At 40.2% G+C, this 16,141-nt stretch overlaps 1 protein-coding gene and 1 pseudogene across 2 annotated transcripts in view; both read left to right on the top strand.

The window, feature by feature from the left end:
* The window catches only part of EFCAB5 (EF-hand calcium binding domain 5), a gene marked incomplete at its 3' end in the record, with an annotated part of 114,038 nt that overhangs the window by 2,735 nt on the left and 95,162 nt on the right, over positions 1 to 16,141 (top strand). The window contains exons 2-3 of the mRNA XM_082678052.1: positions 14,693 to 14,742; positions 15,135 to 15,197. Coding sequence (XP_082534178.1) covers positions 14,693 to 14,742; positions 15,135 to 15,197 — 113 coding nt within the window. The remainder of the gene's footprint in view (positions 1 to 14,692; positions 14,743 to 15,134; positions 15,198 to 16,141) is intronic.
* Positions 5,508 to 6,943, top strand: LOC309838156 (elongation factor 1-alpha 1-like; annotated as a pseudogene). Its single transcript has one exon. The product of its transcript is annotated as an elongation factor 1-alpha 1-like (transcript).

The raw sequence follows: 16,141 nt of genomic DNA, 5'->3' as shown, positions 1-16,141 counted from the left end.
TATATAATTAAGATAACTTTATTATTCTCATAAGTTTGTTCCAAGTTCAGTGAGCTTTTGCTGAGTGTATCCTATGTGTAGAAAATAGCATCAAGCAGAAAGGTAATAAAAAAAAAGAATGAAAAATACATGATTCCATGCCTTTTCTTAACAGTAGGAGAAGTAGATTAGTGGTCAAGACATGTCTCATTTGTATGTAGGTATAGTACATCATTATTCATCACATCTGAGGTGATAAAATCCTGGTCAAAATTGGGATTGTAAGGTACCCAAATTCACATAAGGCTTGTAACAGAAAGTTAATTTATTTACAGGAGAAATATCTCTTCCTGGCATATGCCTTTTAAGGAAACTAAGATTTGGAAATTGTTGGTGCATGTTCATTGATTTATTCACCATTAATTGAGAAAATACCAAGGGTGTATTATACACTAGTCACTGTTTTAAAAACAAAAGTCTATCTACCCCTCATAGCTTGTTAGCAGGAAAAAGCTCATCAAATAATTACAGTAAGGTTTAGTGGTACTGTTGCTTCAGTTGCCTCTGCTAGGCCCCAGAAGTACACACACACACACATATATATATGAGAAGTCTAGATATGTACAAAGTGCTTTAGAAACACAGAAAAGGTCTGGGCAAATAAATGTATGCTTTATGATATTGGATTTCAGGCTTTGCCTACAGATCCCAGTATAGCCACGTTGTGAAATGATCTGGATCACATGTGAGCATTTGCAGTCTATGCTCTCTGCACCATTTATACGCATTCTTTCCTGGGCTCCACCCTGCTTCCTACTTGGTCTTCTGGTGATCTGAGGGAAGAGGTGTCATAATATGCTAGCTGAATTCGAGAAGACAGAGGCCAAGAGCAGGATTCCCAAAAGAGGGAGCCAAAGAGAAAAGTTCTCCTAGCTCTATTTAGAGCACCTTTCTTCTTCCCACCTGTGATAATGGAGGCCTCCTTGTGCCATTGGAGTTCATTTAACCCTTAACTTGTATTATCACTTCTTCAAGGTGAAATTATAAGGGAGCTTTTGAAATTTCTGAGATCAGCTGGTTCTTAAGCTTTGAGAACCTGATGAAAACTGTTAGCCATCTCTCCAGAAAGATACATTTACATATTTCACACACACACTGAAATCCATTAAGGGGTCCCAAGTTAAGAATCCTGGTTTAAAGGTTAAAGCAGTGCTTCTCAACCTTTTTTCATATCATGACATCCATAGAAATGATATTGTTCAGCACACTGGGATAAATTAGAGGGGATTTGGAGGCAACAATATGGGGCTTGGTGAAAAAAGTTATTTTCTTTTTATAATTATAATGAGAAAAATAACAAACATATTTAAGGGTGATATTAAATATTGAATTTGTATAAGCTTCCAAATAAAGTCTCTCAAAAATTTAATGAAAAACCCGAGATTGCCTCTATAAACATGACATTTTCTATGTAGGGTTTTATGACCGAAATGACTGCATGTAATTTCTGAACAAGACAGTTTAACAGTGATCAATTAGTAGTCTTTATTGATGAGAATTTAGTTCATACAAATAGATGATAAATTTAAAATAATTTTCACAACTATTCAAAATTTGCAAGTATAAATTATGTGTGACTCCAGTAGCTCTTACTTTTTTCCCACTAGAAAATGTAATGTAATATCTTATGATAGCATGACTGGATTTAGAATCCACTCAAACTTTTTCATATTAAGTATATTTTACAAAATAATGACAAAACTTCCATTTGCAGGGTAGGACTGTGTTACGAGAGCAATAATTCTGCAGCTAACTTGGATGTAACTAAAAGGGCACATCAGCCATAAACAAAGGGAAGAATTCAATATATATGAAGAGAGATTAAGAGCTGAGTCCATGAGGAGTATCTGGCAGACTTCCCTGCCTTTCCTGGCCACACCTTAGGCTCTGAGTCCTGCTCCTTGAGTGCCTGGAGCATGCACTCCTCCAGCAGCTCCAAGGTTCAGTGTTTATGATGAGCAGCAATATACACCGCAACTGGCCTCTGAAAGTGATGTCTTAGAGATAGAACATTCCTTTGCTTTGCTTCTTTATTAGAGGATACTTGCTTTAATAAAGCAAGTCCTCCATTGTGTTTGCCTCCTGTGGAACCATGGGGCACACTAGGACGGATCATCAGACTCTGATTTTTTGGGTCACTCTTTGAGAATCCTTAAGTCAAACTGCTTCTGGCCAAGGGTGAATTATGTAGAGGCACCAACCACCATACTCCTTTCAGGCCACTCCTAGGGCTGAATAGATAACTATCTTGCAGTATGTCTGTAACTGATTGATCACAGGCCAAATGAAGTATGTCATTTAAAAGACTGTATAGCTAAGCTTGTTAAAATGTGGGGGGAAAAAATCATTCTTTATAATCCAACCCCTTACATTTGAAATGACTAGTTACAAATTATAAAACAAGTAGAAATATATAGAGATAGAATATAAAATAGCTAAGAGTGAATGGAGTATGATTGAGTCATGTATTGCCTCTACCTGGTTGTAATTCTTCTTAAATTTTAATAATCTTATACTAATTTATTGATAGTCAGTGTCCAGATAGGAGATAAAATTCACACCAGTTATTTGAACAGATAATTTAACAAGAATTGTTAACTAGGTATGAAGTTAAGTAGGTGACTGAAAAACTGAAAAGAGAAATCTAAGGTGTGACAGAGGTAGCAACTGTTATTACCTTTAGGACTGAAAAACAACCTAAACAAAGGAATTAAGGGGAAAAAAATTACAAACTTGAAGGAGTGAGCCCACAGAGCTGAAACTCAGGTCTCTGAGAAGAAGACACTGCCTGGCTGCCGTTGGTGTCTCTGAGCTTAGATGGGGTGCTCCATGGGACCCAGCAGTCTGGGGCCCAGACCTCTGCAGCAGGAACACTGGCTGGCTGATGTCAATGAAAACTACAAAACTTTAGAAAAACTGCAAACTGGATTCAGCTGCTGCTACCAGGTTACAGAAGCATAGCTGGAGTGAAGCACACTGGAACCAAAACACCACAGGAAGCAGTCGTGAGGTAGACAGGAAGGAACAAGTCTCTTGTCCTTCCTCAGCCTTGTGGTCTCCACCTGATGCCCCCAGTTAGCAGAGCTTAACAGAGCCAGCTGGCAAGGCAAAGAAATGTGGTTTTCATACTCCAGCTCCAGCATGAAAGAAAAGTACAAAAGGGTGAATTTGGAGCTGAGAAAATAATCTAATAACTGGCACTTGGCTGATGTAGAAATTGATACCAGAAGTGGAATTTATCTTCCATCCGTTGGTTTTGCATATATTTCATGAAGACAATTAAAGACCTCGCTCCTTTTGTTCCCCGGATCCAATCAGCATAATGTCATCAATGTACTGGACCAACTTAATGCTGATTGGAAGGTGAAGATGCTCAGTATCTCTGTGGACTATATTATGGCAGAGAGCAGGAAAATTGATGTAGCCATGGGGCAAGACTGTGAAGTTATATTGTTGGCCTTGCCAAGTAAAAGCAAATTGCTTCTGGTGTTTCTTGCCAATTTGTATGGAGAAATAAGCATTTGCTGGATCACTAGCTGCATACCAAGTGGCACTGGCTGTGTTGATTTGCTCCAGTAAAGTTACTACATATGGAAGAGCAGCTGCAATTAGAGGCATCACCTGATTAAATTTATAATCACCCACACTCATTCTCCAAGATCCATCTGCCTTCTTCACAGGCCTAACAGGTAAATTAAATTGGCGAGAGATAGATTTCATCACTCCTGCTTCCTTTAACCTTTATTGGTGTCACTAATCTCTATAATCCCCCATTCTGCCATCCCAAGGAAGCAATAATTTTTGTTTACTCTTCTGGTGTATGGGGGAGGTGGGAGGGGGTTCCCAAGGGCTTCAACTTGGCTCTTCATTGTCCTTATTCCAGGATCAAAGAACCAATATGGAAATTCTGCCAGTTACCAGGTATCTATTCTAATTATACATCCAGGAGCTGGTGAAATCACTGCAGAGTGGTTCTATGGGCCTACTCTGCCCACTGTGATACAAACTTGAGTTAAGGGGACTTCCCTGGTGGCGCAGTGGTTAAGAATCTGCCTGCCAATGCAGGGGACATGGGTTCGATCCCTGGTCCAGGAAGATCCCACATGCCAGGGAGCATCTAAGCCTGTGCACCACAACTACTGAAGCCGGCACACCTGGAGTCCATGCTCCGCAACGAGAAGCCTGCGCACCACAAGGAAGAGTAGCCCCGGCTCACAACTAGAGAAAACCCATGCGCAGCCAAAAATAAATAAATAAATAAATTTAGAAAAGCAAAACACAAACCACTTAAGACTCCATCTCTCACCTGTCCAATACAGGCCCCACTTAAACTGGTGGAATGCATTTGGGTCCCCAGAAATTAACACCAATTAATGCCAATGTTTAGAAGTCCCTGAAATACCTGAATATTAATCTTTTTCCTCATTACACAGTCATTTTAGGAAATGGCCTAAGGTCTTTGTGGAGAAGACTTGGAGGAAGATTTTCAGTATATGCTATGGTAGTGCTGCAGAATCCTTCCTTAAGGGGATCCAGCCTGCCCTTTCAATTAAGAGGCTCAGCTCTGGAAACTGGGTGAGAGAAGTCAGAACTCTCCACTATGGTGACTAAAGTCATATTTTTGGCTACCATATATAGATTTTTAAATATTATGTGTAGATGATCAATACTTTATTAGGCTGCCCATCTATTTTAATCCTGGGACCACCATAATCATTTAGCTGAATGTCAAAAATAATCTGATTACCACTGTATCTCTACTTCTCTTTATGGTAAATGTGCCTGCCTTGTCTTTGGTGGATAAACACTGACATCTGGTTTCTGCTGCCTGAAATGGGTCATCCCATCATGCCTTGCCTACAGAAGAAAGCCAACATAGAGCTTTTCAAGGATATAAGTACTTCCACTCACTAATGTATTTTTCAGTGCTTTAGTAAAGGGACACCCCCCAAGTTCTCTTGGAGAATATACTTGTGGGGAGTGGATATGCAAGTCAAAATGTGATAAATCTACTCCAACATTCCCATATCCCTAAGACTTTGGATTCCTCTTACATTATCCAAGGAAGTTCCAGTATCTCCACTTAATTAAACATAGGCCACTATGGAGTCCAAGTTTCAGTGAACTTACCAAGTAAATAGTGAGTGTCACTTCCAGCTGTAGGTGCTAATACATTAAATCCTTAATTTCTGATACGGGTACCCATATCAATAAATTCCAGCCAACCCAGTATTATATTTTGTGCTCCTTCCTTTAACTCCCTTATAATATACTCATGTATGTTCCCTGGGCTTCTGCCACTAAACAAGAAAATAATGAAAATATTTTGCCATAAAACCTATTTCCACTTGGTTAGACTTTGTATTTGCCCTGCTGGAGCATTTTAATATCTGATTTTAGCTTTTTTCGCAATGGGTTTGCCACCAGGACACAGGTGTCATGAAAACCACCGCTAAATTTAAGCCACAATGGGAAAGGCGAAGCCTCACATCAACATCACTGTGGACATGTAGATCTGGGCAAGTCTACCACTACTGGCCATCTGATCTATAAATATGGTGGGATCGACAAAAGAAGCATCGAAAAGTTCAGGAAGGAGGCTGCTGAGATGGGAAAGGGCTCCTTCAAGTATGCCTGGATCTTGGATAAACTGAAAGCTCAATGTGAGTATGCTATCACCATTGATATCTCCCTGTGGAAATTCGAGACCAGCAAGTACTATGTGACCATAGTTGATGCCCCAGGACACAGAGACTTTATTAAAGACATGATTACAGGTGCATCTCAGGCAGATTGTGCTGTTCTGATTGATGCTGCTGGCACTGGTGAATTTGAAGCCAGTATCTCCAAGAACGGGCAGACCCGTGAGTATGCTCTTCTGGCTTATACTCTGGGTGTGAAAGAACTAATTGCTGGCATTAACAAAATGGATTCCACTAAGCCACTCTATAGCCAGAAGAGCTGAGAGGAAATTGTTAAGGAAGTCAGCATCTACATTCAGAAAATTGGCTACCACCCCAACACAGTAGTATTGGTGCCAGTTTCTGGGTGGAATGGTGGCACCATGCTGGAGCCAAGTGCTAACCTGCTTTGGTTCAAGGGATAGAAAGTCACCCATAAAAATGACAATGCCAGTGGAACCATGCTGCTTGAAGCTCTGGATTGCATCCTGCCACCAGCATGTCCAACTGACAAGCCCCTCCAGTATGTCTACAAAATTGGTGGTATTGGTATTGTCCCTGTGGGTCGAGTGGAGACTGGTGTTCTCAAACCGGGCATGGTGGTCACCTTTGCTCCAGTCAACGTTAAAACTGAAGTGAAATCTATTGAAATGCACCATGAAGCTTTGAGTGAAGCCCTTCCTGGGGTCAGTATGGGCTTCAGTGTCAAGAACATGTCTGTCAAAGATGTTTGTCGTGGCAGTGTGGCTGATGACAGCAAAAATGACCCACTGATGGAATCAGTGGGCTTCACAGCTCAGGTGATTATCTTGAACCAACCAGGCCAAATCAGTGCTGAATATGCACCTGTGCTGGATTGTCACACAGCTCACATTGCTTGCAAGTTGTCTGAGCTGAAGAAGATTGATCATCGTTCCCGGAAAAAGCTGGAAGGTGGGCCCAAATTCTTGAAATCCAGTGATGCTGCCATCATTGATATAGTTCCTCGCAAGCCCGTGTGTGTTGAGAGCCTCTCTGACTATCCTCCTCTGGGTCATTTTGCTATTCGCGACATGAGACAGACAATTGCTGTGGGTGTCATCAAAGTAGTGGACAAAAAAAAAAAAAAAGTGGGCAAGAAGGCAGCTGCAGCTGGCAAGGTTATCAAGTCTGCCCAGAAAGTTCAGAAGGCTACATGAATGTTATCTCCAATACCTGCCACCCCAGTCTTAATCAGTGGTGGAAGAACGGTCTTAGGACTGTTCACTTCAGTTGGCCATTTAATAGTAAAAGACTGCATCACAAAACCTTCAGAAGGAAAGGAGACTATTTCGTCAACCATTTGTTTTATGTGTGGCAGTTTTTCCTTTATTTTTTTTTTTTTTTTTTTTTTTTTTGCGATACGCGGGCTTCTCACTGTCGTGGCCCCTCCCGTTGCGGAGCACAGGCTCCGGACGCGCAGGCTCAGCGGCCATGGCTCACGGGCCCAGCCGCTCCGCGGCATGTGGGATCTTCCCGGACCGAGGCACGAACCCGTGTCCCCTGCATCGGCAGGCGGACTCTCAACCACTGCGCCACCAGGGAAGCCCAGTTTTTCCTTTATTTGATTTTATTTTTCATTTTTTAATTTTTATTGGAGTATAGTTCATTTACAATGTTGTGTTAGTTTCAGGTGTACAGCACAGTGAATCAGTTATACATATACCTATATCCACTCTTTTTTTTTAGATTCTTTTCCCATGTAGGCCATTACAGAATATTGAGTGGAGTTCTCTGTGCTATACAGCAGGTTCTTATTAGTTATCAGTTTTATATATAGTAGTGTGTATATGTCAATCCCAATCTCCCAATTTATCCCTCCCCATCCCCATTCCCTGGTAACCATAAGTTTGTTTTCTACATCTGTGACTCTACTTCTGTTTTGTAAACAAGTTCATTTGTACCCTTTTTTTTAGATTCCACATATAAGTGATATCATATGATATTTGTCTTTCTGTGTCTGACTTGCTTCACTCAGTATGACAATCTCTAGGTCCATCCATGTTGCTGCAAATGGCATTACTTTGTTCTTTTTTATAGCTGAGTAATATTCCATTGTATATATGTAGCACATCTTCTTTATCCATTCCTCTGTTGATGGACATTTAGTTGCTTCCTCATCCTGGCTATCGTAAATAGTGCTGCAATAAACACTGGGGTGCATGTATCTTTTTGAATTATTATTTCCTCCAGGTATATGCCCAGGAGTGGGATTGCTGGGATATGTGGTATGTGTGGCAGTTTTAAGTTAGCTTTTAAAATCACTACTTTTTTTTTGTGGTACGCGGGCCTCTCACTGTTGTGGCCTCTCCCATCTCGGAGCACAGGCTCTGGACGCGCAGGCTCAGCGGCCATGGCTCATGGGCCCAGCCGCTTCGCGGCATGTGGGATCTTCCCGGACTGGGGCACGAACCCGTGTCCCCTGCATCGGCAGGCAGACCCTCAACCACTGCGCCACCTGGGAAGCCCTAAAATCAGTACTTTTTTATGGAAACAACTTGACCAAAAATCTGTCACAGAATTTTGAGACCCATTGAAACAAAGTTTAATGAGAAAATAAAAAGACCTGATTTGAGTTAACGAATCTACTATAAGTAAGAGGTGGTTGTGGTGAGTCTTGAGGAAAATGGGCATCCTCTTGCAAGGCAGTTGCCCCAGATGATATTATTACAAAATTTTCAATTAAGAGGATATTCTTCACAAATACAAGAGGACAAACTGCTTTCACTGTCAAAAAAGGCTCAAAGTGACTCAGAAGTTTGAGATTATCAGTCTCCTAGTCCAACTAAATGTCCCCATTCCAAATTTCAGGGTACTCCTTCCCAATCAGTCCCTCAATTTTGACATGAATAACTTGGCTGGAATTTGAATTCAATTAATATTGTAATTCTGCAACCCATAATTCTTGATTAATTGACTCTTTTATCATTAAACGATGACTTCCTTTGTCTCTTATTATAGTTTTTGGCTTAAAGTCTATTTTGTCTGATGTAAGTATAGCTATCTCTGCTCTCTTTCGGTTTTCACTTGCCTGGAATATCTTTTTCCATCCCTTCACTTTGAGCCTATGTGTATCCTTAAAGCTGATGTGAGTCTCTTATAAGCAGCATATAGTTGGGTCTTGGTTTTTTATCCATCCAGCCACTCTATGCATTTAGATGGAGAATTTAATCCATTTTATTGATAGGTGAGAACTTTTATTAATCAACATCTAATTAAATGTCATCTTATTGTTTTCTGGCTGTTTTGTAATTCTTTTGTTTCTTTCTTCCTGTCTTACTGCCTTCCTTTGTGAATTGATGATTTTCTGCAGTGGTATGCTTTGATTCCATTCTCTTTATCTTTTGTGCATCTACTATAGGTTATTGCTTTGTGGTTACCATGAGGCTTACATAAAACACCTTATAGATACAATGGTTTATTTTAAACTGATGACAACTTAATTTCGATCACATACAGAAACTCTACCTTTCTATATCCTCCCCCCATCTTATATTTTTGACGCCACAGTTTACATCTTTTTATATTGGATATCCAATAGCAAATTATTGTTTGCAAAGCTATAGTTATTTTTAATACTTGTGTCCTTTAACCTTTATTCTAGAGGTAAGTGATTAACACACCACCATATTACAGTATTGGAATATTCCGAATCTGACTGTATAGTTATACTTACCAGTGTGTTTTCATGTTACTAATTAGTGTCCTTTCATTTCAGCTTGAAGAACACCTTTTAGCATTTCTTGTAAGACAGTTCTGGTGGGGGTGAGCTCCCCTCAGCTTTTATTTTTCTGGGAAAGATTTTCTCTCTCTTTCATTTCTTTTTATTTATTTATTTAAATTTTTAAAAGATTTTTTTGATGTGGACCACTTTTTTTAAAGTCTTTATTGAATTTGTTACAATATTCCTTCTGTTTTATGTTTTGATTTTTTGGCCACGAGACATGTGGGATCTTAGCTCCCCGACCAGAGATCAAACCCGCACCCCCCTGCATTGGAAGGCAAAGTCCTAACCACTGGACCACCAGGGAAGTCCCTCTCTCTTTCATTTCTGAGGATAACTTTGCCAGATAGAATATTCTTGGTTGACAGGTTTTTGGGGTTTTTTTTTTTCTTTCAGCACTTTGAATATGTCATCCTACTCTCCCCTGGCCTGTAAGGTTTCTGCTGAGAAATCCTGTGATAGTCTTATGGGGTTCCTTTGTAAGTGGCAAACTTCTTTTCTATTGCTTCTTTCAAGATTTTCTCTTTGTCTTTGATTTTGACAGTTTTATTACAATGTGTCTTGGAGAAGATCTCTTTGAGTTGAATTTGTTTGCAGACCTATGAGCTTCATGAACTTGGATGTCCAAATCTCTCTTCAGATTTGTGAAGTTCTCAGACATTATTTGGCGGGGGGGGGCTGTTAAGGATTCTACATATTAATTTGTGGGGACATGGTGGAGGTTGCACATACAAACATTTAGTATATAATAAGAAGAAAGTTAATGGACCAGGAAGGAGACTTGAAGATGGAAGTATGAGATTTTCTAATCACTTGGAGAAGTTGAGACAACAGCAGTTAATTGGAGAGGTCAAACTTACACCACTGTATTTTTATGGCAGGCTGGTGGTATAGGTCAGACATTATTTTTCAAAAAGTTTTCTGCCCCTTTCTCCCCTTCCTTAGACTCTCATATTGTATAGATTGTTTCTCTTAATGGTGTCCCATAAGTCCCATAGGCTTTCTTCATTCCCCTTCAGTTTTTTCTTTTTTTCTCCACCAGCTGAATATTTTCAAATGATCTGTGTTTGAGCTTACCGATTCTTTCTTCTGCTTGGTTTAGTCTTGTCTACTGAATTATTCATTTCAGTCATTGTATTCTTCAGCTCCAAAATTTCTGTTTGGTTCTCTTTTTTTGTTTTCTCTTTGTGGAACTTATCATTTCATTCTTGTATCATTTCCCTTATTTCATTAAATTGTTTACCTGTGTTCTCTTGTAGCTCTCTGAGCATCTTTAGAACAGTTATTTTGAATTCTTTATCAAGCAATTTGTGAATCTCCACTTCCCATTACTGGAAGTTTACTGTGTTCCTTTGGTAGTGTCATGTTTCTCCGATGTTTTGTGATCCCTGTAGTTTTTGTAAGTGTCTGTCCATTTGAAGAAGCAGTTACCTCTTTCAGACTTTATGGACTGACTTTGGTATGGAAAGACTTTCATCTGCGGGCAGGCACATGCTGGAACATGCTGTGACCCTGGGTCTAGTGGTGCGGAGTGCAAAGTGTGAGGGCATGTAACATCTCCGAATGATGGGGAGGGGCGTGATGTCTTGTTGGTTTAGCAGCTGGGGTTCATGACGTCAACAACCGCATAATCTTTGGTGAGAGCTGTAGGCAGTCCACAGTGGCTTCAAGGACTGTTGGAGTCTTTAACAGTACCTCCAGTCCAGTGGCTAGGGATCAGGCCAGGCAGTGGTGGTGTCCAGAGCCAGTGGTATGCACAGGCTTGGCTGCAGGGCTAGTTGTGGGGACTGGCTGCAGAGGCACAGTGGCAGGGGCTGGGGCCAACTGGGGGTGCACAAGCAGCTGCAGTGGCCCTGGCTGTCAGTGTGTCCTTGAGTGACAATGGGGCTAGCTGAAGGCACATGCTGGGCAGTGGTGGCCAGTGACGGGAGTTGAGGCTGGTGTCTTGCAGGTACACAACTTTAAGGTTAACTGCAGGTAAGCAGAGCCATGCAAGCCAGTGACAGGTGTCCACATTGAATCCAGGCCCTCCAGCAGCTATGGGGGCCTTGGCTGTTGTTGTACACTTGTGGGGCCATAGGGGCTTGCTGTGGGCATGTGCACGGCTGTAGCGGCTGGTAGTGGGAGTCAGGCCAGCAGTGTGCAGGTGCACAGCTGCAGTAGTCTCCTGCCATTCTCAGCAGTTATCAGTATCTTTCACTGGCTCTTCTTTCTTAGCCCTACTTTTAAGTGTTCATCAACAAGGGTTTATTTTCAGCCTTTTTTTCCCTTCTCTTAGCTATTATTGGGTGAGCCCCACTAGCATCCTCCTACAAATGTATCTTTCTATCAATACCCAGGGGTTCAAGACTCACAAGAAATCCAGGTAAATGACATTTCTTATCCTCTATGAGTCTGAGAAATCAGAATGATGTATGATTTCTCTCATACTGAGAAACTCCTTCCTCGAGGATAATTGGCTACTCTTTCACATGTGACTGACAGTCTTACTAATGAAGATGCTATTGGAATTTCCCTGGTGGTCCAGTGGCTAAGACTCCACGCTCCCAATGCAGGGGTCCTGGGTTCGATCCCTGGTCAGGGAACTAGATCTCTCATGCCACAACTAAGAGTTCGAATGCCGCAACTAAAGATCCTGCATGCCGCAACTAAGACCCAATGCAGCCAAATAAATATTTTTTAAAATGCTATCAAGCAGGTGTCTTAAATGTAATACCTTCAAACTCAAACTCATATCATTCTTCAAACCTGTTTTTCTCTCCTTTCCTTATTTCACTTAATGGCATCATCATCCATTCAGCCTTCTAAATATTAAAAAACGCTCAGTGAGCCTTAACTACTCCTCTTTCACTCCTTAGATCTAATTATGCCCCCAGTCCTGATCATTCTATCTGTTGTAAATAGTTTGGGTTCCCTCAGAACAGACCCTGGTCCAAGGAGTTGAGTGCAAGTTTATTTGGGTGGAAACAATGGTAAGGGAGTAGGGAAGTAGACTACAGTCAGGGGCATTCATCTCAGGTGCAATATTTAAGGTACAAAATTTACCTTCATTCTATCTTTCCCCACTCTTTCACACTTCCAGTCTTTGCCGGCAGAGTCAACTTTTTAAAAACACCGATTTCATCGCATCTTGTCCTATGCTTAAAAAGCACAAAATAAAATCCAAACTCCTTGATTTATTGTGAAAAGTTACCTTTTTAGCCTCATCTTCTGCCACTTTCTATTATATAACTATGCTCTGCTATGAATGCTTCAAACACTTTTTGAACTTTTATACTCCAGCGTATAATGTTTCTTCTGCCTCAAATACTCTTTCCCCCCTCCTTTACACACACACAAAGTCTTATTAGTCACTTAAAATCTAGCTTGGAAATCTATTTTTCTGTGAAATCTTCCCTGACCTCCCTGAGAAAATTAATTGCCATTCCTCTGTGTTCCTTAATATTTTGTATGTACCTCTGCTTTTTTTTTTATTCATTTATTTAATTTTTGGCTGCATTGGGTCTTTGCTGCTGCACGCAGGCTCTCCCCAGTTGCAGCGAGCGAGGGCCACTCCCCGTTGCAGGGAACAGGCTTCTCATTGTGGTGGCCTCTCTTGCTGCGGAGCACAGGCTCTAGGCACGCGGGCTTCAGTAGTTGTGGCACACGGGCTTCAGTATTTGTGGCTCACGGGCTCTAGAGCGCAGGCTCAGTAGTTGTGGCGCACGGGCCCAGCCGCTCCGCGGCATGTGGTATCCTCCCGGACCAGGGCCCGAACCCGTGTCCCCTGCATCGGCAGGCGGACTCTCAACTACTGCGCCACCAGGGAAGCCCCTGTACCTCTGCTTTTGCACGTACAGATGGAATTGCATCTGTTTATCCCTTTTTCCTCTCACTAAACTAGGAACTCTACAAAAGCAGATCCTATCCATCTTTTTAACCCCAAAGTCTGCCTGCATATAGAAGGCACCCAGTAAAGGTTTACTGAGTTGAATTTATCTGGGTGCATCCAAACAAAACAAATTTTAAAAGAAATGGGGGGACTTCCCTGGTGGTCCAGTGGGTAAGACTCTGCGCTCCCAGTGCAGGGGGCCTGGGTTCGATCCCTGGTGGGGGAACTAGATCCCGCATGCCTGCCGCAACTAAGAGTCTGCGGGCTGCAATGAAGATCCCACGTGCCGCAGCAAAGATCCCATGTGCTGCAACTAAGACCCGGCACAGCCTAAATAAATAAATAAATAAAAATAAGTAAATCTTAAAAGAAATGGGAGGAAGCTTTTTAGCAATTTCAGGAGATGGACACCAGAAGCAAAAACAGCAGTCTGTGAAAATGTACAATTGGGACCTATCAAAGAAATCTATTGTGTATTATTTATTATTTATGAATTGCTTCAAAAAGGTTTTGAGGCAGGCATTTTTGTGTTGGAAGCTGTTGTCTCCAAAGGCCGTACTTTTGGTTCATTCAAGCAGAACATATGTTGATAAAAAGAAAAGTGAATACTCTAGCACATTATAAATAATACCATTTCAAATTAAGAAGTCCCTAGATTGTAACTGCCCTAGCAGCAGAGGCCATGTATATAAAATGCATTACTTTTTACATAGAACCTAGCTTAAATATACACAAAGTCTTAAATATACACAAAGTCTTACATGATTTTTGACACAACAGTGATTTTGATCATCTGTGACTGAATCTATAGTCATTTGCAATTGAAGTAGGGGATGTGGTAATTATCCATTTTTATTCCTTAGCATAAATAAATAAACCAGATAAATCTCATTCCTCTCAGAACTCCCCCCTCCAAAAATACTTTTTAGCAAGGTGATTATTCTAATGTCTGACTTTCTCACATGAATTAAATAGCAATCAAAGTTTCATTTCACCTCACTTTGTAATTTCAAAAACTAATGAGGATGATGATAATGTTTTAAAAATTCAGTTGCATTACTGTTGCTGTTTTTTTAAACACTAATGGTGATGATTACTGTGGTGACTTTTCCTGTCTCCCTGAACCCTGGCCTAGCACTAATCGAGCTTTGATCAGTAACCACAGTAATAACAGTAGTACAGTCAGAAGTTTAGCAGCTGAGAACTTATTATCATTCAGTAGAATGGTGGGATGAGGTTGGGTGGGGGGAGATTTTGATCTTCCAGAGTATTTCTGTTTGTTAATATTTTCTTTCTCTCTTTTTGTTATAAATAGTGGTCTGGTAATACTTTTCCTTACCATTTGGTGATATCTTTTAGTGGTCCAGATGAGTGAGTCGACATCTCAAGAGGAACCCAAACCTGCTCAGGTACCTGGTCTACATAGGTTTCTAACCATTTAGCCATGAGAGGATTTGAGATTCAACATTTTTGGGAAAATGGAGATGCAATATCATATTCTGTCATTGAATTATTTCTCTTTTTAGTTGAACTTTTCTGCATGAAGTTTTGACAAAAATGGGGTCAACTAATAGTTGAGTCACAGTGGCCTGCTTCCAGTTGCTTTGTATTCTTTATACCTAACAAGTCTAATACTGTTTGAGTTTGCTAATACAACTACTTTATGTGATTTTATTTGGTATGATGTTTACTCATTATGTGAATTTTTTTACATAAAAAGCTTGCTACACTAGAGTATAAAATGTTAGTTTTATTTCCGGCTCCTGTTGGATACCATTTACTAACACTATTTCCATTTCAGGAAAATGGAAAAGAAGACAAAGAAAGGAACCAGGAAGCAACCAAAGTAAAAGAGCCTATGAAGGTAGAGTTTTCATGAGTAATCAGATGTTAATGCTTGAGAGTAAACTGGAGAAATTAATTTTCTCACAAAGAAAAAAAAGGAAAAGATGTGGGTATTCAAAAAGATAAAATGGCAAATGGGAAAAAGTAAACCCATGTTGATCATTAAGCTGACTCATTTGAGTCAGTTGCAGAAAACTTCCATTGACAGGTAAATTATTTGTGAAGAGCTATTATGAATTATAAGTAAAGTTTACTTTCTAAAATCAGAACTGTTACCCTGAGTACAATAACCACCAGTTTTTAGGGGAACTTCGCTATCATTCTGAAAATGTAATCTCCATGTTAATCGTTTAAGTAACTTTGTGTTTAAATAAATAGAAGATTTCAATGAGGAAAAATATTTTATAGAAAAGGGGAGGCAAGTGAAAATAGTTATATGATTCACCATTAAGTTGACTAATGTGAGTCTTAAAGTATTCTGTTATCATCCTTTTAAAAGTACATCAGCATGAGTACAAAAAGCTATTTTGTCACCATTTATTCATAAAACTAACCTTTACTTTCTTTAATTAAGGTGAAAACGTTTTTCTTTCCACCACAAACGTGGAAGGTGATTCTAATAGTAAAAGAAACCAGCAGCAATTTCAAATGTCCTATTTCACTGTGTTGTGGTCTCAAATTATGTTTCTAGAAAGTATTATATAATTCAAGGATTCATGTACATCTGGAATAATATTCTTAGCATATTTACTACGTTAGCAATAGAAAGATGTGATGACATTCTGAGCCAATGAACTTTATCTTGTAAATGCAGTAAATAGACTGTGATTACTGCTTTGCTTCTAATATATAGCATTAAATCCTAGCAAAATTAGGGAGGAATGTTTGGTGATTTTTACAAGGGATTTGTGTGCATTCTTTAATTGGGAGAGTTGATGCAACTTTGATGAAAAGCATTTCACT

This window comes from Grampus griseus (assembly GCF_964374135.1).
Source record: "Grampus griseus genome assembly, chromosome: 20".
Classification (NCBI taxonomy): Eukaryota; Metazoa; Chordata; class Mammalia; order Artiodactyla; family Delphinidae; genus Grampus; species Grampus griseus.
The sequence above is the reverse complement of the archived record's forward strand: the minus strand, read 5'-3'. Positions and strand labels throughout refer to the sequence as shown.